This window comes from Narcine bancroftii, chromosome 1 (genome assembly GCF_036971445.1).
Source record: "Narcine bancroftii isolate sNarBan1 chromosome 1, sNarBan1.hap1, whole genome shotgun sequence".
NCBI lineage: Eukaryota > Metazoa > Chordata > Chondrichthyes > Torpediniformes > Narcinidae > Narcine > Narcine bancroftii.
The window spans coordinates 494,410,948-494,436,904 of NC_091469.1; the positions used below are offsets into that span (position 1 = coordinate 494,410,948).

Consider the following 25,957-nt stretch of genomic DNA (forward strand, 5'->3'; position numbering starts at 1 on the left):
GGGAGCCCCGATTTTGTCCACCAAACCTCCTATCTGCTCCCGTAACCAGCGAGTCCCCAATTACAAGAGATCTCCTCTTTTCCCCCCTTCCCTTCTGAGCTGAGGGACTAGCTCTTGTGTCAGAGAACTAACCACGGCGACTTGTCTCTGGTAGGCTGTTCCCCCTCACCTGCCACAGTATCTAAAATAGTAGGCTTATTATTGAGGGGGCACTGTGGGATGGCAGGGGCACTCTGCACTGTCTGTCTCCTCCCCCTTCCCTTTCATCACAGTCGCCCAGTTAGCTGACTCCTGTCTGTCTGGGGTGACCATCTCCCTGTAACTCTGATTGATCATTGCCTCTTCCTCCCTTATGATGCAAAGTTCATCCAACTACATCTCCAGTTCCCTAACTCGATGTCCCAAGAGCTGCAGCTGGATGTACCTTTTGCAGGTGTTGTCATCAGGAACATCTGTCCCTGACCTCCCACATCCTGCAGTCGGAGCACAGGATGACCCCAACTGCATCCATAACCAACTGTTAAATTAAATTAAGTTAATTAAACTGACCAACCCTATCTCAGTGGGAGCCCTGCTCGCCAAAGCCTCGTTTCCTACGCCTTCACTAGGCCGCTCACTCACTGGGCTACTTCTCGCTGGCTGGCCTCTCATTTCCCCAACTCACCCTTTATTTGTCCTTGTAAATGAACTCAATTCCTGACTGGGAAAGGTGTTGTTAGAAATAGAAGTACCTTCAAAGAAATTGCTCGAGACAAATATTGAGAACAAAGAACATTTATTACAACAACAATGCAAAGTTGGGTGCTTCCCCTTACCCTGGGAATACACACATACACTGGGGCTCACCCAACTTTTATACAGTAAATTTTAGTATCAGAATACCCTCCCCCTTACATTCTTCTGCCCCCTGGATGGGTTTGGCAGAGGCAATCCTTCCTGCCTACATGCAGTTTCAGTAGACTTGGAGGACCAGGGGGTATCCTGTCGGTGTCTTCTTATGCCATTATTCCCATTGCCCTTATTCACATCCTAGCCCTTGTCCCCATTCACACCTTCCCGACTCTCAGGGCTACAGTCCCTTCATCTGCAGGGTTCGTTAATCTTGTCTAGGGTTTACTAATTAAATATGCATAACTTGATAAATCTGTGTATGGCTTACTAATTATATATGTAGAACTTGCTAATACTGTCTAAGGTCTTCTAATTATTTATGCAAGCCTTGCTAATTCTATCTGGGGCTTGGAGACCCTTATCTCGTTCAGACTAACTCTACTTCTATTCTCAATTGTCTGTCCTTCTCTCCTTCATTCAGTGAACTTGCTGCTGTAGGAGATTCTTATCTTACTCAGACAGTGTCAGCCTCCTGCCTTCTAATATCCATGTCTCATGTTGTTTGCACTGGCTTCATTCATTTACTGTGTGTCAATTTTATTTTCTTCATTTCTTCATGTTCATATTGCAATGTCAGTTTTTCTCATCTCTAACAATGTGGTGGACCCTGTCCCGTACCTGTGACCTCTCCCCTCAGCATTCCCATAAAGGGGGCTCTGCCCACACCCCTCCATCCTCGGGACCTGCCTGAGAACCGGGGCTGCAACATGTGAGAGGGGTTTGGTTTATGCTGATTAAAGGCTATTTAATCTCCACTCATTGTGCATCAGTGGCAGCAGGACCCCGGGTCGGACGGCAGGGGGCAGCAGAACCCCGAGTCGAACAGCGAGGGGCAGCAGAGCCCAGGGCCGAACAGCGAGGGGCAGCAGGACCCCGGGTCGGACGGCAGGGGGCAGCAGAGCCCAGGGTCGAACAGCGAGGGGCAGCAGAGCCCAGGGTCGGACGGCAGGGGGGGAGCAGAACCCCGGGTCAGACAGCGAGGGGCAGCAGAGCCCAGGGTCGGACGGCAGGGGGGGAGCAGAACCCCGGGTCAGACAGCGAGGGGCAGCAGAGCCCAGGGTCGGACGGCAGGGGGCAGCAGAACCCCGGGTCGAACAGCGAGGGGCAGCAGAGCCCAGGGTCGGACGGCGGGGGGCAGCATCGGCCAGGGCCGTGTCGTTGCTCTCCCAGACGGCAGGGGGCAGCAGCGGACAGGGCAGCGACGTTGCGCATGCGGACGGAGCCGGCGCGTGGAGCTGCTGGAAGATGGACGGCGTGGAGTGAGTGTCAGGCCTCGGCCCCGAGCGTCCCCCTCGTCCCTGCCCTTTCACCGTCTACAATGTCCGTCCGTCCGTCCTCCGTGTCCGTTCCTCCCCCCCCCCCGTTTTCCGCCGCTGCAGCTGAACTGCTTTCACTTCACAGAGAGAAAAGGCGGCTGCCCCTGGTCCCCGAGTCCCTGCTGAAGAAGAGGAAGGTCTATCAGGCGGTCAAAGCGACTCAGGCGAAGCAGGCCTTGGAGCAGAAGCGCAAGGTACCACGGGCTGTCTCTGCACTGATAGGTAGTATTGCACGGGCCGAGTGGCCTACCCAGCACCACGGGCTGTCTCTGCACTGATAGATAGAATTGCACGGGCCGAGTGGCCTACCCAGCACCACGGGCTGTCTCTGCACTGATAGATAGTATTGCACGGGCCGAGTGGCCTACCCAGCACCACGGGCTGTCTCTGCACTGATAGATAGAATTGCACGGGCCGAGTGGCCTACCCAGCACCACGGGCTGTCTCTGCACTGATAGATAGTATTGCACGGGCCGAGTGGCCTACCCAGCACCACGGGCTGTCTCTGCACTGATAGAGAGTATTGCACGGGCCGAGTGGCCTACCCAGCACCACGGGCTGTCTCTGCACTGATAGGTAGTATTGCATGGGCCGAGTGGCCTACCCATCACCATGGGCTGTCTCTGCACTGATAGAGAGTATTGCACGGGCCGAGTGGCCTACCCAGCACCACGGGCTGTCTCTGCACTGATAGAGAGTATTGCACGGGCCGAGTGGCCTACCCAGCACCACGGGCTGTCTCTAAACTGATAGATGGTATTGCACGGGCTGAGTGGCCTACCCAGCACCACGGGCTGTCTCTGCGCTGATAGGTAGTATTGCACGGGCCGAGTGGCCTCCCCAGCACCACGGGCTGTCTCTGCACTGATAGATAGTATTGCACGGGCTGAGTGGCCTACCCAGCACCACGGGCTGTCTCTGCACTGATAGATAGTATTGCACGGGCCGAGTGGCCTACCCAGCACCACGGGCTGTCTCAGCACTGATAGATAGTATTGCACGGGCCGAGTGGCCTACCCAGCACCACGGGCTGTCTCTGCACTTATAGGTTGTATTGCACGGGCCGAGTGGCCTACCCAGCACCACGGGCTGTCTCTGCACTGATAGATAGTATTGCACGGGCCGAGTGGCCTACCCAGCACCACGGGCTGTCTCTGCACTGATAGATAGTATTGCACGGGGCGAGTGGCCTACCCAGCACCACGGGCTGTCTCTGCACTTATAGGTTGTATTGCACGGGCCGAGTGGCCTACCCAGCACCACGGGCTGTCTTTGCACTGATAGATAGTATTGCACGGGCCGAGTGGCCTACCCAGCACCACGGGCTGTCTCTGCACTGATAGATAGTATTGCACGGGCCGAGTGGCCTACCCAGCACCACGGGCTGTCTCTGCACTGATAGGTAGTTTTGCACGGGCCGAGTGGCCTACCTAGCACCACGGGCTGCCTCTGCACTGATAGGTAGTATTGCACGGGCCGAGTGGCCTACCCAACACCACGGGCTGTCTCTGCACTGATAGGTAGTATTGTACGGGCCGAGTGGCCTACTCAGCACCACGGGCTGTCTCTGCACTGATAGGTAGTATTGCAGGGGCTGAGTGGCCTACCCAACACCACAGGCTGCCTCTGCACTGATAGAGGGTATTGCACGGGGCGGTTGCCTACCCAGCACCACGGGCTGTCTCTGCACTGATAGGTAGTATTGCACGGGCCGAGTGGCCTACCCAGTACCACGGGATGTCTCTGCACTGATAGATAGTATTGCACGGGGCGGTTGCCTACCCAGCACCACGGGCTGTCTCTGCACTGATAGATAGTATTGCACAGGCTGAGTGGCCTCCTCAGCACCACGGGCTGTCTCTGCACTGATAGTATTGCACGGGCCAAGTGGCCTACCCCAGCACCTGTTGTTTATATGAATGATCTAAGGAAGAGGATCTGAGGAAACTGGGGGGTTGGGTTCAAGGATCACAGGATGGTTCTGGATTCTATGGACACTGCAGTTGGAGGAAATACACAAGATGCTGCAGGGATTCAGCAGGTCAAACCGTGTCCTTTACATTGCAACGGCAGAGAGACTGAACCAACGTTTCAGGCTTGAGAGATGGAAGAATGCCAGCAAGCATGAGGGTAAAAGGGTGGGAGTGTGGTAGGGCAGGAGATGTAGTGATGGCCACAAATGGAGCACCGAATGCAGTAAATCAGATCTCTGGGTGTACAGGTGAAGTGTTGCTTGACGTGAGAGGCCTGTTTGGGGCCCCGGACTGGGGTGAGGGAGGAGGTGTGGGCGCAAGTGTTGCACCTCCTGCGGGCCCAAGGGAAGCTGTTGGGGATGTGATTGGTGGGGAGGGATGACTGCATGAAGGAAGATTTAATCAAAGTATTTAAAATTATGAGGGGGGTAGACAGAGTAAATGTAGATAGACTTTTCCACTGAGAGTGGGTGAAATACAAACCAGAGTACATGGGTTAAGGGGAAACTTCTTCACACAGGGAATGATGGGGGTGTGGAACGAGCTGCCAGCTGAAGTGGTGAATGCGGGCTCAATTTAAACTTTTAAGAAGAATTTGGACAGATAAGAGGATGTGTCAGGTACAGAGGGTTGTGGTCTGCACATGCTAGAAGGGCTGAAGGGCCTGTTTCTGTGCTGTCATGTTCTATGGATTGATGCAAAAAGATTCTGAGTACCTTGCCTTGCAACCCTCCCATAATTTTAGACATTTCCCAGACCAAGTTTCTCTGGTCTCTCCTTGAACCTCATAGTTTCTAATCCAAGCAACACCCTGGAGAATTTCTTCTCTGTCCTTTCCAAAGCCTCCATATCATTCCTGTCATGAGGCAACCAGAATTGTGCACAATATTCCATGCAAACTGACCAAATTCTATCGGGCTGCAACATGACTTTTATAGTTTAATATCCAATGAAGGCAAGTATACCACCGCTCTAATTGTGTGGGCACTTTCAAGGAGTTGTGGGCCTGAATCCCATCTCATGACATAAGATTCTTTTATTGTCATGTATTAAAACAGGTGTAATAATACAGAAATTCAACTTTAGTCTGCTGTAAGGCAGACAAATATTCCCATCACTGGCAACCCTTATAGTCAGGAAAAGAAACAAAAGAGTGTTCCCTGCCCCAGAATCACTGAGTGTCCATGGATTCACCTCCAGCGCTTCTGTAGCCACACAATCTTCAGTCCAAACTATCGGCAATTCTGATCCAAACCTCCCACACAATCAGGAAGTAGTCAGTGCCCTCGGCACCCTCTCGTATCCCACTTCCGATACCTGGTATCCCTTCAGCCAGTCTGTAGCCTGGTGCAAATCCTTTGACCACAGTCATCAGCTGCCTGTATGTTCTTCAGCCTCAGAGCCTCTCATTAGTCTACCGCCATGGTCCTCGTCCCATAGGGTCAACTCCTCTGCTTCTCCTCATATGGGGGTTGGTTTCCCCATTTTCTGCAGCCCTCCACCAGTGGTCTGCTTCCTCAGAGTCCGCAACCCCTCGAGGCCGCTGCCGATCACACGTGCTACTATCTTTGGCACAGACCTTGCAGTCGCAGGACCACCATCAGCTCCTTTAATGGGCTGCTTAAGGCCTGTATGGGTCCATCAGTAGTTGGGCCAGGCAGTAGAACCCTGCAGAGAAATTCTAGGCCTCCTTTCCCCAATCCTCACCTTTCACCCTCCCGTACGCTTCACAAAGATCCCTCTGCACATCAATGTCTTGAACAGTCATTAACTGTACATGTTACTAAACATTTGACCTCTCAAAGTGCCACACTTACCTTATCTGCCATTTCTGTCCAGATATGTAACTGTCCTTTTGTATTCATCGATGGCCGTCTCCATTGTCCAGATCTGAGCCTTCTCGGCAAACTTACCCACCTACTTAGTTTTTCATCCAAGCTTCAGCAGAGATCCCAACATCGATCCTGTACAATACTGGTCATGGAGCAACATCCTGCAACTACTACCCTCTGTTACTGACAGGTCAGTCCATTTTAAACCCAAAAGCCACTCATCACCATTGTTCCCTCGAAGCCAGAGGTTCCCAACTTGGGGAACATGTCCCCCCCCCCCCCCCCCCCCCCCCCCCCCCCGTGGTACATTTGCACTTTTCAGGGGGTGCATTGGGTCTGAGAGAATAACCACTACTGCACAATGCATGGTATTGTAATCTGCAGTCAGATTGCACAATGTTTTTTTTTAATCCTTAATTTTTAGGGGTACATGGGAACCTATAAAAATGCCCAAGGGGGACAGAGGAATAAAAAGGTTGGGCACCCCCTGCTCTAAGCTGTGCAAGTGCACGCGCGTTTTGTGCCAGAGCACAAAGGGAATTCATGTGCGCACAAAAGGACAGTTCCCTCATTTGGTGGAAAATAAAATTGTAACGATGTACATTGCTTTGTAGAATGCAGTCATACTGGTATTTTATTAAAACAGGCCAAAATAGTTTGATTAGCCATGAGAACTAACCTGTGTCAAAATGATCCTGCAACCATTTCATAGTTGCACAGGCATTTAGCGCACATAGACTTAAGTGACAGGAAAAAAATGTGCACACCCAAAGATTTTTGCACACTGACTAAAAATTAGAGGTAACAGTGCTCACTACCTTCATCGATCCTCAAAAAAGGCAAACAAATTTGTAAAATGTGATTTCGTCTATCCCATCCAGATTTAATCTTTAAAGTACAACTAACACATTTTAATTGAGTTTTGGGATCTGGTGTTTCAAATTTGATTTGGATCTGGCTACTGAATTCGATGCTGATTTTGCATTCGTGCAGCTCTCACTTTGAACCATCGCTGCTCTTTCTTTTCAGTTTCAGAAGGGAAAGCAAATTCGTTTTAAGCGATTTGAGAATTTTATGAAGGACTCCAGGCAGAGACACCGGGATGAAGTCCGGTTAGCACGAATGGCAAAGTCTCCAAAGAAGAAGGATGTGCCTGAGGACCAGAAGCTGGCATTTGCAGTGCGGCTGAGACCGTGAGTCCCAACCTAGACCGTGGGTCCCGCCCCTGGCATCTACAAAGTACAGATTTACTAGATATAGTTGTCCGGCTGGCTCAAATGCTTCGTCTTTAAATCCACCAACTATTTTTGCAGGATTCAGGGGGTCAGTCCTCAAGTGCGGCAAGTTATTCAGATGTTGCGGCTCAGAAAACTGTACAGTGGAGTGTTTGTGAAGTTAAGTAAGACGTCGCTGCAGATGCTGAAGGTGGTGGAGCCCTACGTTGCTTGGGGGTAAGGAAAGAATTGTTGCTTGTGGATCATTCAGTTCAGATGGCATATCGGAGCAGAACATCGTGTCCAATAGCAGTGGGGCTATTTTGACTTCTGGGGATAAAGCGACAGTTTAAATTCATAAATTTTTAAATTTAGACCTACAGCACGGGGACAGGACCTTTTGGCCCACAAGTCCATGCTGCCCAGTTTACACTCAATCAACCTACAACCCCTGGTACATTTTGTACAGTGGGATGAAACCAGAGCCCCCGGAGGAAACCCACGCAACACGGGGAGAGCATACAGACTCCTTACAGAAAATGTGGAATTGGAACCTCGGTCCTGATTGCTGGTGCTGAGCACCGTTGTGCGAGCCACGGCACTAACCATGCTAGTTCTATGATGGGAAGTGGGATGATGCTTTGAGACTGGTTTTGTTTGAGTCACTGTGACCTTGTCCTTCTGTGCACCACGTCAGTATTGCCCCATTTGATGGCCTCCTTGGCTGTATAATTAATGAATTAACCCAGAGGTTCATTTTTACATAGTCATATCCCATAAACACCAATGCAAAATTGATTACATCTGTTTTATTTGATGGAGGAATAAATAATTTCCAAGTTATGGAAGATTGCAGCAAAGTGCAGGCCCTTCAGCCCACAATATGCTGACCTATGTAAACCTACTCCACAACAATCTAATCTTTCCCCACCTACTACACACAACTCACTATTCTTGCAGCCACGTGCATATCTAAGAGTGTTCACTGTCTCTATTTTTCGGGCCTCCACCACCTCACAGCTTTTAAACTCAATCTCCCGACTATTGAAGTTGAACACACCATATGCATTCTTGACTACCCTATCAACTTGAGTGGCCTTGAGAGATCTGTAGACCTGGACCCCAAGAGCCAACTTTTCCTCCACACTCTTAAGAATCCTGCCATTAACCATGTACTCCACCTTCCAAGTTGGGCTTTCCAAAAGTGCATCACTTCACCCTTAACTGGAAAAGAACTGTATCTACCTCTTCTCCCAACTCTGCATCCTGTCTATATCCTGTTGCAATCTATCAATATTACCAGTGGATACACTCTCCGCAACACCTTCAAGCTCTTATCATCTGCAAACTTTCTGACCTACCCCTCCACTTCATCTATAAAAATCAAAGAGAGTAGATCCCTGCAGAATGCCACGGATCACTGTCCTCCAGGAAGATGTTCCATTCACTTTTGCCAACTTGGAATCCAATCACCCAACGTGTCATGGATCTATGCGTCATGACTTTCTGAATGAGCCTGCAATGGGGAGCCTTGTCATCTCCTTACTAAAATCCAAATCCACTACATCCACTGCCTTAACTTCATTAATTTCCTTTGTCACCTCTTTGAAAACTCAATTAGATTTGTGATGTACAACCTTCCAGTCACAAAACCATGCTGCCCATCCCTGAGAAAACTGCCTCTCTCCAATCATTTACCACTGACATAAGCCTCACTGGTCTATAATTCCTGGGATTCTTACCTTTCTTATATTTACCATTCCCCAATCTTCTAGTACCTTTCTTGTGGCCGGGAAGGTCGCAAAAGTCCTCATGAGCACTCCCAATGAACTCTTCTCTGTTGTAACCTGGGCTACAGTCTGTCCCATCCTGGGGATTTGTCTATCCGAATATTTTTAAGAAGATCTGCACTTCACTTTCTTTACCTCAGTATGCTCCAGCACATTAGCCTGTTCTGCACTGACCTCGTGTTCATCAAGATCCATCTTCCGTGAACATTGAAGCAAGGTATTCATTTAGGGCCTACTCTGCCTCCAGACACATGTTCTCCCCTTTATCACTAATAGTCCCACCCTCACTCATCATTCTTTTGTTCTTCAGTACATGGATAACATCCTTTGAGTTCCAAAGTCCTTTTTTTTATACACTCCTTCCTGGCAACCATATAATTCTCATGGGCCCTTCCTGACTTCTGCTTCCTCACCCTTGTGACTGCTTTCTTCCTCCTGACCAGCTCTCGTTAACTGTAATTCCTTTACCACCTTTAGCCTCTCCTGTGGGGTGGCGGTTGAACCGATCCATGACCCCACACATGTTCTCCCTAAGCATCCTCCACATTTCTGCTGTGCCAAAAAGAACTTTCCTGCAGACTCTTGGGCTTCATACATTGGGAAAGAAGGCAGACATTGAACATGAGATCTGAAAGATTAGATATGTCATTGCAGAATTGCCTCTGTTCTCAATGCCCCTCCGCCCAGCCCATCAGAAGAATTCAGCCCTCTCAGTACCGATTAGAGGATGGAAACTCAGTGCAACTTTTCAAAGACAAACCTTAAGGGTAGGGAAGTGCAGCAGGATTACCGGCAGCAGCAGGAGAGGAATTGAGCACAGCTTTTAGATAATTAATGTTTTTTAAAAATTCTACCAGGTAAATGGTGGTGTGGAGAGGGTTGAGTAGCATGGGGTTTGTGTTATCTCTGTCAGTGCAGTCAGCATGTACTGTCACTTGCTTCATCAACGTGCTCAGTTCATAGTGGTGGGCTTTTACTCTGCAGGTTTCCGAATTTAAAATCCATCCGGGAACTTGTTTTGAAACGAGGTCAAGCTAGAGTCAACAAGAAGCGTGTCCCTCTCACTGACAACGCGATCATCGAGCAACACCTAGGTAATGCAGACAAGCCTAACATCACAATGGTAAAAAGAAATCGAATTGAGGTTCTTGTTTCCAAGTTAATAACGAATTACTGAGGGGAGAATCTTTCAATCTCTGACATTTTGTCCCACCTAATTTACACCTTATTAACTTACAACCCCAGGGACATTTTGAACAGTGGGAGGAAACCAGAGCCCCTGGGGAAAACTGACACGGGGAGAATGTACAAACTCCATGCAGACACTGGGGGATTAGAACCAATTATTGGGGAGGTCGGGCAAACGGATTGTTTTCTCTGGAGCATCACACCTGCTGGAATTTTATAAAATAACGTGAGGTTTTCATTGGGTGGACAGTACGGTTTCCCCAGGTACAAATGTCATTAACGAGAGGTTGTGCATTCCAGTGAGGTGGGGAAAGGAGGAGAGAGATGTTCGGGGTATTTATTTTTAAACATAGAGAGGGGTACGTGCCTGGATCAACCTAGTGAAAGCAGATACGTGGGTAGTGTTGAAGAGGCTTTCATGCGCACACAGGAATCATCAGGGGAACGAGGGATAGGTGTCACTTTCAAACAGCAGAGTTTCAGTTTAACTTGGGCATTTTGTTTGGTTCAGACAGATGGGCCAAAGGACCAGTGTTCCTCTGCTCTACTCATCCATAATCTGAACAGCATGCTAGAATTAGGCTTGGATCGTTCAACCTAACTTGAGGCGTGGAACATATTGGAACCAATGATAGGGGCAGGAGTGGGGTTTAGGGAATTCGGAAAGAGGCTGACAAGCAGGATCTCCAAGCTGGGAACTTCTGGATTACTCACGGTGTCACATGCTGGGGAAGGTCAGAACAAGAACGCAGTGCAGATGAATGTGTGGCTAAAGAAATGGTGTGGGTACAGGGATTAAAGTCTGTGTCATTGGAACCTTCTCTGGTGAAGGTGTGACCTGTACAAGTGGAATGTGTTACACCTGTACTGGAGGGGTACCAACGTCCTGGCAGGGAGGTCTGGGAATGCAGTTCGGGGAGGGGCGGCGCGGGTTAAACTAGATTCATGGGGGTGGGAACCAAAGTGAAGAGGCAGAGGAAAAGGTGGTGAGCACACTAGTAGGGCCAGCTCATAGGGAGTTTGTGTGGAAGGAAAGACAGACGGTAACATTGCAGCCATGGGGATGAGTTGCAATGCAACAGGACGCAGAATCAGAGAAGTAACAAATACAGGGTTAAAGGTTTCATATTTAAATGTAAAAGGCATAAGAAATAAAGTGGATGACCTTGTCATACAGCTGCACACTGGCAGGTATGGTCATGGAGTCGTGGCTAAAGGACAGTGTCATTGAGAGCTGAATGTTCAAGGATAGGCAGGTAAGCAGTGGGGTGGTGTGTTGGTCAGGAACAACATTAAATTATTGGAAAGAGGGGACAGGAGCAGAAGATACAGAATCATTGTGGGTTGAGTTACAAAATGGCAAGGGTAAAAAGACACAGTTAGCTGTTATATACAGACCTCCAAACAGTAGCCGGGATGTGGACAACAAATAGAAAAGGTGTGTCAGAAGGGCACAATGGTCATTGTGGGGGATTTTGACATGCAAGTAGATTGGGAAAACCAAGTTGGGACTGGATCTCGAGAAATAATTTAGAGAAAGCCTCGGAGAACGGTTTTTAATGAGCCCACGAGGGGATCAACTGTACTGGAATAGGTGTTGTGTGAGTAACAAAGGTGATTGGAGAGCTTAGAGTGAGTTCAATTTGAGATTTAACAAGGAAGAAAGCCAGATGTGTTGATATTTCAATGGAGTGAAGGGAATTATGGGGGCATGAGAGAGGAACTGGCCAAAGTAGACTGGAAGGGGTGACTGGGAGGGAAGACGGCAGAGCAGCAATGGATGGATGAAATGGGGAAGGTGGAGGATAAATACAGACCCTTAAAAAAGAGGGAATATTCATATGGAAAAATGTCACAACTGTGGCTGATGAGGGAAGTCAAAGCCAATCTGAAAGCCAAAGGGAGGGCAGACAAGGAAGGTAAAATTAGAAAATGACCCTGGAGATGAGAAGATGGCAGAGGAACTAAATCAGTGTCTTGCCTCAGTCTTCACTGTGGAAGACGTGAGCCGTGTGCTGGATGTTGAAGAGTGTCATGGAAGGGAAGTGAGTGCAGTTATTATTTAAAGGGAGAAGGAGCTCAGAAAGCTGAATGGTCTCAAGGTGGATGCGTCTCTCGGACCAGATAGATCACACCCTCGGGATCTGAAAGAGGTGGTGGTAGAGATTGTGGACGCATTGGTCATGATCTTTCAGGAATCGATAGATTTTGGCATAGTCTCGGAGGATTAGAAAATTGCAAATGTCACCCCGCTATTCAGGAGGGAGGGAGGCATCAAAAAGGAATTTATAGACCGGTTAGTTCACGTCAATGGTTGGGAAGATGATGGAAACAATTGTAAAGGATGAGGTTACAGAGAACTTGGAGGCAAGTGACAGGACAGGCCAAAGCATCAGGGTGTCCTTCAGGGAAATCTTGCTTGACAAACCTATTAAAATTCTTTGAAAAAGTGACAAGCCGGCTGGATATGGGAGACACATTCGATGATTTAGATTTTCAGAAGGCCTTTGACAAGGTGCTGCACGTGAGGTTACTTAACAAGAGGCTATTGGCTGATTGGCATGAAACAGAGTTGGAAGACCAGGATCGTACTCTGGTTGGCTGCCAGTTGCTGGTGGTGTCCACAGGGGTTAGGGTTGGGGACGCTGCTTTTCATGATATGGATTCTGGAATTAACAGCTTTGTGGCCAAGTTCCTCACACCCCACACCCCTAGTGAAGAAATTCCCCTTAAACATGGCAGCACGTTCCTCACTCCCCACACTCCCTGTGTAGGAATTCCCCTTAAACATGGCTGCTCGTTCCTCACTCCCCAGACCCCCCGTGAAGGAATTCCCCTGAAACAGGTAGCTCATTCCTCACTCTCCACACACCCGTGAAGGAATTCCCCTGAAACAGGTAGCTCGTTCATCACTCCCCACACCCCCGTGTAGGAATTCCCCTTAAACATGGCAGCACGTTCCTCACTATCCACACCCCCGTGTAGGAATTCCCCTTAAACAGGTAGGTCGTTCCTCACTCCCCAGACCCCCCCCCCCGTGAAGGAATTCCCCTTAAACATGGCTGCTCGTTCCTCACTCCCCAGACCCCCCGTGAAGGAATTCCCCTGAAACAGGTAGCTCATTCCTCACTCTCCACACACCCGTGAAGGAATTCCCCTGAAACAGGTAGCTCGTTCATCACTCCCCACACCCCCGTGTAGGAATTCCCCTTAAACATGGCAGCACGTTCCTCACTATCCACACCCCCGTGTAGGAATTCCTCTTAAACAGGTAGCTCGTTCCTCACTCCCCAGACCACCCCCCCCGTGAAGGAATTCCCCTTAAACAGGTAGCTCGTTCATCACTCCCGACACCCCCGTGTAGGAATTCCCCTTAAACATGGCAGCTCGTTCATCACTCCCCACACCCCCGTGTAGGAATTCCCCTTAAACATGGCAGCACGTTCCTCACTCCCCAGACCCCCCCGTGAAGGAATTCCCCTTAAACAGGTAGCTCGTTCATCACTCCCCACACCCCCGTGAAGGAATTCCCCTTAAACATGGCAGCACGTTCCTCACTCTCCACACCCCAGTGTAGGAATTCCCCTTAAACATGGTAGCACGTTCCTCACTCCCCACACCCCCGTGAAGGAATTCCCCTTAAACATGGCAGCTCGTTCATCACTCCCCACACTCCCGTGTAGGAATTCCCCTCAAACATGGCAGAATGTTCCTCACTATCCACACCCCCGTGTAGGAATTCCCCTTAAACATGGCAAGACGTTCCTCACTCTCCACACCCCCGTGTAGGAATTCCCCTTAAACAGGTAGCTCGTTCATCACTCCCGACACCCCCGTGTAGGAATTCCCCTTAAACATGGCAGCTCGTTCATCACTCCCCACACCCCCGTGTAGGAATTCCCCTTAAACATGGCAGCACGTTCCTCACTCCCCAGACCCCCCCGTGAAGGAATTCCCCTTAAACAGGTAGCTCGTTCATCACTCCCCACACCCCCGTGAAGGAATTCCCCTTAAACATGGCAGCACGTTCCTCACTCTCCACACCCCAGTGTAGGAATTCCCCTTAAACATGGTAGCACGTTCCTCACTCCCCACACCCCCGTGAAGGAATTCCCCTTAAACATGGCAGCTCGTTCATCACTCCCCACACTCCCGTGTAGGAATTCCCCTCAAACATGGCAGAATGTTCCTCACTATCCACACCCCCGTGTAGGAATTCCCCTTAAACATGGCAAGACGTTCCTCACTCTCCACACCCCCGTGTAGGAATTCCCCTTAAACATGGCAGCACGTTCCTCACTCTCCACACCCCTGTGTAGGAATTCACCTTAAACATGGCAGCACGTTCCTCACTCTCCACACCCCCGTGTAGGAATTCCCCTTAAAAATGGCAGCTTGTTCCTCACTCTCCACATGCCCGTTTAGGAATTCCCCTTAAACATGGCAGCACGTTCCTCACTCTCCACACCCCAGTGTAGGAATTGCCCTAAAACATGGCAGCACGTTCCTCACTCTCCACACCCCCGTGTAGGAATTCCCCTTAAACATGGCAGCACGTTCCTCACTCTCCACACCCCCGTGTAGGAATTCCCCTTAAACTTGGCAGCACGTTCCTCACTCCCCACACTCCCTGTGTAGGAATTCCCCTTAAACATGGCAGCACGTTCCTCACTATCCACACCCCCGTGTAGGAATTCCCCTTAAACATGGCAGCACGTTCCTCACTATCCACACCCCTGTGTAGGAATTCCCCTTAAACATGGCAGCTCGTTTCTCACTATCCACACCCCTGTGAAGGAATTCCCCTTAAACATGGCAGCATGTTCCTCACTCCCCACACTCCCTGTGTAGGAATTCCCCTTAAACATGGCAGCTCGTTCCTCACTCCCCACACACCTTGTGTAGGAATTCCCCTTAAACATGGCAGCTCGTTCCTCACTCCCCACATCCACTGTGTAGGAAATCCCCTTAAACATGGCAGCTCGTTCCTCACTCCCCACATCCACTGTGTAGAAATTCCCCTTAAACATGGCAGTTCGTTCCTCACTCCCCACATCCACTATGTAGGAAATCCCCTTAAACATGGCAGCTCGTTCCTCACTCCCCACATCCACTGTGTAGAAATTCCCCTTAAACAGGTAGCTCGTTCCTCACTCCCCAGACCCCCCCCCGTGAAGGAATTCCCCTTAAACAGGTAGCTCGTTCATCACTCCCCACACCCACGTGTTGGAATTCCCCTTAAACATGGCAGCTCGTTCATCACTCCCCACACCCCCGTGTAGGAATTCCCCTTAAACATGGCAGCACGTTCCTCACTCCCCAGACCCCCCCCCGTGTAGGAATTCCCCTTAAACAGGTAGCTCGTTCATCACTCCCCACACCCCCGTGAAGGAATTCCCCTTAAACATGGCAGCACGTTCCTCACTCCCCACACCCCCGTGTAGGAATTCCCCTTAAACATGACAGCATGTTCCTCACTCTCCACACCGCAGTGTAGGAATTCCCCTTAAACATGGTAGCACGTTCCTCACTCCCCTCACCCCCATGAAGGAATTCCCCTTAAACATGGCAGCTCGTTCATCACTCCCCACACCCCCGTGTAGGAATTCCCCTTAAACATGGCAGCACGTTCCTCACTCTCCACACCCCAGTGTAGGAATTCCCCTTAAACATGGCAGCACGTTCCTCACTCTCCACACCCCTGTGTAGGAATTCACCTTAAACATGGCAGCACGTTCCTCACTCTCCACACCCCCGTGTAGGAATTCCCCTTAAACATGGTAGCTCATTCCTCACTCTCCACACCCCCGTTTAGGAATTCCCCTTTAACATGGCAGCACATTCCTCACTCTCCACACCCCCGTGTAGGAATTCCCCTTAAACATGGCAGCACGTTCCTCACTCTCCACACCCCAGTGTAGGAATTCCCCTTAAACATGGCAGCACGTTCCTCACTCTCCACACCCCAGTGTAGGAATTCCCCTTAAACATGGCAGCTCGTTCCTCACTCCCCACACCCCCGAGAAAGAATTCCCCTTAAACATGGCAGCACGTTCCTCACTCTCCACACCCCTGTGTAGGAATTCCCCTTAAACATGGCAGCACGTTCCTCACTCTCCACACCCCAGTGTAGGAATTCCCCTTAAACATGGCAGCACGTTCCTCACTCTCCACACCCCAGTGTAGGAATTCCCCTTAAACATGGCAGCTCGTTCCTCACTCTCCACACCCCTGTTTAGGAATTTCCCTTAAACATGGCAGCACGTTCCTCACTCCCCACACCCCCTGTGTGGGAATTCCTCTTAAACATGGCAGCTCGTTCCTCACTCCCCACATCCACTGTGTAGGAAATCCCCTTAAACATGGCAGCTCGTTCCTCACTCCCCACATCTACTGTGTAGGAATTCCCCTTAAACATGGCAGCTTGTTCCTCACTCCCCACACCCTCTGAAAGAATTTCATCCTCAACCCATGCCATTTCTTGTCTCGTACAACCTCTGGAAAAAGCCTGTTCCCACCTCCAATGCAATACTTCCATTTGTGCCCAAAGCTCTCTTTACAGCCAGATCAATCTGTGTGACTACTTTCAAGGAAAGCAGTTTCTGCATTGTCGGATCCCTCTGTTTCCCAGCAGCCTTGAAGTCTTACCCTGGTTTGTCTTTGCAAGTGCAACACCTCACATCTGCATTAAATTTCATATCTCTTACTTTTCTAGCTGTCCAGATCCTGTTGCCAGCTTTGAGGGTCTTGCTTGCACCTTCAGTCTTGGTGTAAGAATATAAGAAATATAAGCAGGAGTCGGCCATTCAGCACGTTGAGTCTGCTCGGCCATTCAATATGATCACGGCTGATCTGATCATTGACTTAACTCCACCGACCTGCATTTTCTCCATATCCCTTAATTCCTTTTTTAATGTAAAAATCTATCTAAATAAACCTTAAATATGACCTTAATGAAGTCACCTCAACTGCTTCCCTGGCTGGAGAATTCCACAGATTCACGACTCTCTGTGAAAAAGTTTTTCCTTATCTCCATCTTAAATCTATTCCCCATAATTTTGAGGCTGTGTCCCCTAGTTCTGGTCTCACCTACCATTGAAAACAATTTTCCTGCCTCTATCTTATCCATCCCTTTCATAATTTGATATGTTTCTATGAGATCTCTCATTCTTCTGAATTCAACAGAGTGTAATGCCAGGTGATTTCGTCTCTCCTCTTGACCAGGATGGTTCCTGGAATGCACATGAGGAGCATTGAGAGCATTTGGACTATATCTGAAGGATTTAGAAGAATGAGAGGATCTCAGAAACATTTCCAATGCTGAAAGGATTGAACAGAGTAGATGTGAATAGGATGTTTCCCTTGGTGGGTGAATCCAGAACAAGAGGGCACAGTCTTAGAATTAGAAGGGTCCCATTTAAAACAGATGAGGAGAAATTTCTTTATCCAGAGGGTTGTGGATTTGTGGAATTCGTTTCTACATCCAGCTGTGGAGGCTCAATCATTGGTGAAGTTTAAAGGGAAATAGAGACGTCAGGGCATCAAGGAATATGGGGAAAAGAGCTGTGGGGAGGACTCGATGGCCGAATGGCCTACTTCTGCTCTTTTATCTTGTGATCATAATCAAGAACCTGTCAATCTCTGCCTGAAATGTACCCAATGAGCCGGCCTCAACAACTGCCTGTGGCACCACTCTCTGGCTGATATAGGAGCACTGTCCTAATTATCCACTCTATATTGTCCACGTCCGGCTTGGCGAATAGTGAGATAAAGTACCCATTTAGAACCTCAGTAAAGCACAGAAGAATATTCTCCCAGAATCACAGTGCGGCTTTCGCGCAAACAGAGGAACTACTGACTTGGTCTTTGCCCTCAGACAGCTCCAAGAAAAGTGCAGAGAACAAAACAAAGGACTCTACATCACCTTTGTTGACCTCACCAAAGCCTTCGACACCGTGAGCAGGAAAGGGCTTTGGCAAATACTAGAGCGCATCGGATGTCCCCCAAAGTTCCTCAACATGATTATCCAACTGCACGAAAACCAACAAGGTCGGGTCAGATACAGCAATGAGCTCTCTGAACCCTTCTCCATTAACAATGGCGTGAAGCAAGGCTGTGTTCTCGCACCAACCCTCTTTTCAATCTTCTTCAGCATGATGCTGAACAAAGCCATGAAAGACCCCAACAATGAAGACGCTGTTTACATCCGGTACCGCACGGATGGCAGTCTCTTCAATCTGAGGCGCCTGCAAGCTCACACCAAGACACAAGAGAAACTTGTCCGTGAACTACTCTTTGCAGACGATGCCGCTTTAGTTGCCCATTCAGAGCCAGCTCTTCAGCGCTTGACGTCCTGCTTTGCGGAAACTGCCAAAATGTTTGGCCTGGAAGTCAGCCTGAAGAAAACTGAGGTCCTCCATCAGCCAGCTCCCCACCATGACTACCAGCCCCCCCACATCTCCATCGGGCACACAAAACTCAAAACGGTCAACCAGTTTACCTATCTCGGCTGCACCATTTCATCAGATGCAAGGATCGACAATGAGATAGACAACAGACTCGCCAAGGCAAATGGCGCCTTTGGAAGACTACACAAAAGAGTCTGGAAAAACAACCAACTGAAAAACCTCACAAAGATAAGCGTATACAGAGCCGTTGTCATACCCACACTCCTGTTCGGCTCCGAATCATGGGTCCTCTACTGGCACCACCTATGGCTCCGAGAACGCTTCCACCAGCGTTGTCTCCGCTCCATCCTCAACATCCATTGGAGCGCTTTCATCCCTAACGTCGAAGTACTCGAGATGGCAGAGGTCGACAGCATCGAGTCCACGCTCCTGAAGATCCAGCTGCGCTGGATGGGTCACGTCTCCAGAATGGAGGACCATCGCCTTCCCAAGATCGTGTTATATGGCGAGCTCTCCACTGGCCACCGTGACAGAGGTGCACCAAAGAAAAGGTACAAGGACTGCCTAAAGAAATCTCTTGGTGCCTGCCACATTGACCACCGCCAGTGGGCTGATATCGCCTCAAACCGTGCATCTTGGCGCCTCACAGTTTGGCGGGCAGCAACCTCCTTTGAAGAAGACCGCAGAGCCCACCTCACTGACAAAAGGCAAAGGAGGAAAAACCCAACACCCAACCCCAACCAACCAATTTTCCCCTGCAACCGCTGCAACCGTGTCTGCCTGTCCCGCACCGGACTTCTCAGCCACAAACGAGCCTGCAGCTGACGTGGACTTTTTACCCCCTCCATAAATCTTCGTCCGCGAAGCCAAGCCAAAGAAAAAGCACAGAAGTGCTGGTGGAACTCAGCAGGTCTCGCAGCATCCGCAGGTGGTAAAGATACATAATCAATGTTTCAGACCTGGGCCCTTTTTCAAGATATCAAAAGTTTGCAGCTAATATAAAGATTAGATTTCTGGACAGTGTAGAGAATGATCAAATACCGAGTGTGCACCACTTGATGTCCACGATTCGTCCTGTGAAATTGGGCATTAGGCGACATGAATATTGTGCGAACACCTGATAAGTGTGAGGTGCTTCACTTTGGTAAGAAGAATCAGAATAGGACATACGTGGTAAATGGGAGAGCATTGAGGAATACAGAAGAGCAGAAAGATTTAGGAGAAACGGTACATCGTTCCCTGAAGGTAGAAACTCACGTGAATAGGGTGGTGAAGAAGGCTTTTAGTATGCTGGCCTTTATCAATCATTGCATGGAATCTAGGAGTTGGGAGGTGATGTTGAGATTGTATAAGACGTTGGTGCGGCCTCATTTGGAGTTCTGTGTGCAGTTCTGGTCGCCTAATTATAGGAAGGATATAAACAGAGTGGAGAGAGTGCAGAGAAGGTTTACCAGAATGTTGCCTGGGTTTAAGCATCTGGAGAATGGGGAGAGATTGGACAGATTGGGTCTTTATTCTTTGGAGCGTAGAAGGTTGAGAGGGGATTTGATAGAAGTATTTAAGATTATGAAAGGGATAGACAGAATGGATGTGGATAGACTATTTCCGTTAAGAGGAGGAAAGTTTAAAACAAGAGGACATGAGTTAAGAATTAAGGGGCAGAGGTTTAGAGGTAACATGAGGGGGAACTTCTTTACTCAGAGAGTGGTAGCTGTGTGGAATGATCTTCCGGGAGAAATAGTGGCGGCGGAGTCAATTGTATTATTTAAGAAAAGGTTGGACAGGTATATGGATGAGAAGAAGATGGAGGGTTATGGGCATTGTGCAGGGAGGTGGGACTAGAAAGGCGTGTTTGGTTCGGTGCGGACTAGAAGGGCCTAATGGCCTGTTTCCGTGCTGTAATTGTTATGTTATGTTTTATGTTATGTTACCATATTACTATATACATTTTGCAAAACTGCAGTATATGGGATTCAGAACTTAGGCTAAATTACACTTTAATCTTTTTTGTTTTTAAACTTCTGTGTAAAAACTTTGTAGCCTATATCACACACCATTGAACAAAGGGGATCAGGATCACCTCCATCACTGTTCTTATCTTCCTCATAGTCTTCCCCTGGAAGGGTTTCAAGTTGAATAACCTCCATTGATGATCTGTCATCCCTGAAGGAACTAAGGACCTGGCTGAGGCCCTTCTTGGGGAGGTGTTGGCTTCTTCAGGAATATGCCCAGTGTTGTTGCCTAGTTTGATTTTTTCTTCATAAATGTCTTTATATTTAACAAACACTGTATGAGCATTCCCCTCTATCAGTAAAAATCATACGTCTGCTAAGTCCAGTTCTCCGATCGGGATTTCTCAACTCTATTATAACCTTATAGGACCACAGATGACAGATGTATATGTGGTCGGACATTGCCCAAACAGCTTTTAAGTGACGCTTACCTATTATAGAATAGGATAGAGATCAGTTACAGATATGAGCAGGGAGGTGGAAGATGGTGTTTAATCCGGACAAGAATGAGAAGCCAAATACATTGGGAATGTCTAATGGTAGGGTTCCATAAAGTATTCCTGTGCAGAGGAATCTGGGCATCCAGATCCATAGCTCTTTGAAAGTGGTCACACATGTCGATCGAGTGGTAAAGGTGGCGTGTGGAGTATTTGGCTTCATTTGGACTTCATTGAGTATAAAAGCAGATCGTCTTCTGGCTTTCCAAATGTCCGGTTAGACCACACAAAGTCTTGTGTTGCTCATTATTGGAAGGATGTGGCGACTCTGGAGAAGGTATTGAGGAAATTACTAGGATTATGTCTAAATGTGTTATGAAGAAAGGTTGAGTAGGCTGGAGCTTTTCTCTTTGGAGTGATGTAGGTTGAGAGGCAACTTTATAGAGGGGCACATGTTTTATGTATGGGTGGGGTGGAGAGCAGTGTCTTTTATACATGGAGGGTGGACAACCAGCGCCTTTAATATATAGATGGGGTAGACAACCAGCTCCTTTTATACATGGATGGGGTGGACAACCAGCTCCTGTTATACATGGATGGGGTGGACAACCAGCTCCTGTTATACATGGATGGGGTGGACAACCAGCTCCTGTTATACATGGATGGGGTGGACAACCAGCTCCAGTTATACATGGATGGGTGGACAACCAGCTCCTTTTATACATGGATGGGGTGGACAACCAGCTCCTGTTATACATGGATGGGGTGGACAACCAGCTCCTGTTATACATGGATGGGGTGGACAACCAGCTCCTGTTATACATGGATGGGGTGGACAACCAGCTCCTGTTATACATGGATGGGGTGGACAACCAGCTCCTGTTATACATGGATGGGGTGGACACCAGCTCCTGTTATACATGGATGGGGTGGACAACCAGCTCCTGTTATACATGGATGGGGTGGACACCAGCTCCTGTTATACATGGATGGGGTGGACACCAGCTCCTGTTATACATGGATGGGGTGGACAACCAGCTCCTGTTATACATGGATGGGGTGGACAACCAGCTCCTGTTATACATGGATGGGGTGGACAACCAGCTCTTGTTATACATGGATGGAGTGGAAAACCATCTACTGTTGTCACTAGTGCTTTTTATTTATGGATGAGTGGACAACCAGTGCATTTTATACATGGATGTGGTGGACAACCACCTCCTTTTTCCCAGGTCAACATTGACCAATATGCAGGGAACAACTGTTCAGTTTGAGTGGAGGAACATTTAGAAATGTCAGAGAAATGTATTTTACACAGAGTTGGGGACCTAGAATACTCAGTCTGTCTAGTGCTGGAGGCTGTTACAATGGGGTATTTACAAGATTCTTAAGCATAGCAATGAAAGAAAAAATTTGATTTTTTTTTGGGCTATGGATGAGGGAAAGATTGGATTGATTGAGGAGTGGTCTATATAGGATGGCACAACATGGTGGACTAAGGCCCGTACTGTACTGTTCATTGTACAGAAGGCATATGGCTCTTGGAAAAGTATGTCTCACAAACATGCCAATTTCAGGTTATGGAAACATATTGTATAAAATGGATACATTTTAAAATCTAAGAATACGTCGGAGAATGTCGTTAAAACCATGCCTACGAGTAACAGCTAGATAAAAAATATTCAGAATACTCTGATCATGAAATGGTGATTGATGTAGATTGGTAAGTAGAATCAGAATTGGTAAGAATCAGAATTGGTAAGAATCAGAATAGGACATACGTGGTAAATGGGAGAGCGTTGAGGAATACAGAAGAGCAGAAAGATTTAGGAGTAACGGTACATCGTTCCCTGAAGGTAGAAACTCACGTGAATAGGGTGGTGAAGAAGGCTTTTAGTATGCTGGCCTTTATCAATCATTGCATGGAATCTAGGAGTTGGGAGGTGATGTTGAGATTGTATAAGACGTTGGTGCGGCCTCATTTGGAGTTCTGCGGGCAGTTCTGGTCGCCTAATTATAGGAAGGATATAAACAGAGTGGAGAGAGTGCAGAGAAGGTTTACCAGAATGTTGCCTGGGTTTAAGCATCTGGAGTATGGGGAGAGATTGGACAGATTGGGTCTTTATTCTTTGGAGCGTAGAAGGTTGAGAGGGGATTTGATAGAAGTATTTAAGATTATGAAAGGGATAGACAGAGTGGATGTGGATAGACTATTTCCGTTAAGAGGAGGAAAGATTAAAATAAGAGGACATGAGTTAAGAATTAAGGGGCAGAGGTTTAGAGGTAACATGAGGGGGAACTTCTTTACTCAGAGAGTGGTAGCCGTGTGGAATGATCTTCCGGGAGAAATAGTGGCGGCGGAGTCAATTGTATTATTTAAGAAAAGGTTGGACAGGTATATGGATGAGAAGAAGATGGAGGGTTATGGGCATTGTGCAGGGAGGTGGGACTAGAAAGGGGTGTTGGTTCGGTGCGGACTAGAAGGGCCTAATGGCTTGTTTCCGTGCTGTAATTGTTATGTTATGTTATATGTTATTTTAAAAATGACAATTTGCCCGATTCTTGATAATGTCAGAGACAATTTGTTTTTTTGTTAACATTTTGTTATCCAAATTAATATGTAGCAGGATTGATAAAGAGTCACAATTGTAACAAGTGCATAAAGAAAACTACTGTTTTTTAAAATTAATTTAGTTGGGTGGCTCAAAACTCCCCTGCCCTTTGGTAAGAGTAGGACGGGCAACTTCACTTTGCAGGTGTGACGGAGACAAGTAAGAGTTTATTGGAGATTTTTGCCATTGTTTTTACAGGAAAGTGGGGCATGATCTGTCTTGAGGATTTGATTTGTGAGATTTACACAGTCGGAAAATCCTTCAAGGAGGCCAACAACTTTCTCTGGCCCTTCAGGCTGTCAGTCGCTCGACATGCAGCAAGGAATAAAGTGGGATTTCTCAACGAGTTTGGAGAGACTGGAAACCGTAGAAAAGAAATCAACAAGCTTATCCGTCAGCTCAATTAAAGGTAAGGACTAGGTTCTGACCAGCTCCGTGATCAGTGGTACGAAAAGTATATTAACTTCACAGAGAGAAAGCTGGAAGTAATACTGAGCATCTCTTTTTCAGATCAAAAAGGAGTGAATGAGTATCGGGGCTACTCTTCCTTTAGATGCTTGGAATTGGAATTTGAAACAGGGAGTATCAGGAAAGTTGAGATGTAGGTAGACAGGATGGTGAAGGAGGTGTTTGCCATACTTACCTTTGTAGTCAGGGCATTGAGTTCAGGAGCAGGATCTTAATTTTTTTCAGGCAAGGAAATGGTTTTAAAAGGAAAATACTGGAAAGTTTCTACAGTTCTGTGGAGATGAGTTTTCTTCAGAAATTTACATTCTAGCCTGCAGTGGATCAGGATTTGACACTGTCTGCTTGGATTCCTCAGGATAGCTAAGGAATATCAGCTTTTCCTGCCACATACCCAGAATAGCAATGTTATAATTAAGAACCACGTTGGTCTTTCATCAACCAGGTGACAGCCCTTCAATGCAGCATTCACAAATGGAATGTTGGCCTTTCTGCTGGAGGGATTGAGTTTAGGAGCTGTGAGGTTATGCTGCAAGTTTACATGGTGCTGGTGAGCCCGCTTCTGGAGAACTGCATTCATTTCTGGTCTCACTTGCTTTGGAGGCAACGCAGAGGAGGTTCCCCAGGTTAATTCCAGAGATGAGGGGGTTGGCCTATGAGGAGAGGTTGAGTCATCTGGGACTCGCTGGAATTTAGAAGAATGAGGGGATCTTATAGAAATGTAGAAAATTGTTATACAATAAGTTGTTTCCATTGGTGGGGGAGACCAGAACTAGGAAACATAGCCAGTAAGGGAATTAAAGGAGATGGGGAAAAGGCAGGTAGGTGGAAGTGAGCCGATCACCAGATGAGCCATGATCATAGTGAACGGCTGAGCAGGCTCGACGGGCCGGGTGGCCAATTCCTGCTCCTGTTTCTGATGTATATCCATCATTGATGTTTTTGTTTTGCAGGTTCCGCGTGGATTAATGCACGGAGGTGCCGAGAGGGCTGAATGGTCCTGACCATGAGGGGAATTCAGATCTGGAGCTTGGGTTGCCCATGTTTTGGACAGGACCCTGTGGGGCTGCAGAAGCGCTGGAGGCAAATCTATGGACACTTGGTGACTGGGGGGACTCTCTTTTGCTTCCCTCTCTTAAGTCTGACTGTAAGAACTGTAGAAGGTGCTCAGGCAATTCCTGCCAGTGGCAAATCTGTCTGCCTTGCAGCAGGCAAAAACATTTCATGTAATATAGCACTGTTTTATTGGTTTGACAATAAATTGAATATTGATTCTCCCAAAGCAACTTTCAAACATGTCAAGAGGGTGATAGAATAGACTCCAATTATCTGTATGGGTGTTTCTCCAACTGTCAAGGACAAATCAACCTGCTTGACAGAGGATACAGAGGTTTGGCAGAGAGTAGACAGGTTAAGTGAGTGGGAAAGGACTGGCAGATGGAGGACCATGTTGGCAATGTTATCCACTTTGGAAGGAACGACAGATGTTCCGATTATTATTTAAACAACAAGCGATTGTGCGTGAATTTTAGAAGGTTGGTTTGCAGGTGCAGCCACCTGTCAAGGTGAATGGGGGGGGGGGATGGAGAGGGAGGAGGGAGAGGTTACTACTTTTGGCTCGAGAAGCCCCCCCCCCCCCATACAGGTGAGGCCTGAAGTGCCTGGCCCTGCCCCGCTGCTAGGCTCAGGCTCACCAGCCCGTTCCTGATGCCGGTGTTGGCGGCGGCGCCTCCACCCACTGCCAGGCTGGGCTGCGGGAACCTCAATGCGTACAGCTCAGCGGCGGTGCAGCGACGCATCGGCCCAGGAAGGGGGGGGG

At 48.3% G+C, this 25,957-nt stretch overlaps 1 protein-coding gene across 1 annotated transcript; it reads left to right on the forward strand.

Moving 5' to 3' along the window:
* The first annotated feature begins 2,049 nt into the window (after nucleotides 1-2,049).
* Nucleotides 2,050-25,420, forward strand: LOC138752028 (ribosomal protein uL30-like). Its single transcript, XM_069915184.1, has 7 exons — nucleotides 2,050-2,150; nucleotides 2,293-2,401; nucleotides 7,042-7,205; nucleotides 7,326-7,463; nucleotides 10,001-10,110; nucleotides 23,872-24,082; nucleotides 25,092-25,420. The coding sequence occupies exons 1-6, from the start codon at nucleotides 2,137-2,139 to the stop codon at nucleotides 24,078-24,080; spliced, it is 744 nt and encodes a 247-aa protein (XP_069771285.1). The 5' UTR covers nucleotides 2,050-2,136; the 3' UTR covers nucleotides 24,081-24,082; nucleotides 25,092-25,420.
* Nucleotides 25,421-25,957: the final 537 nt, after the last annotated feature.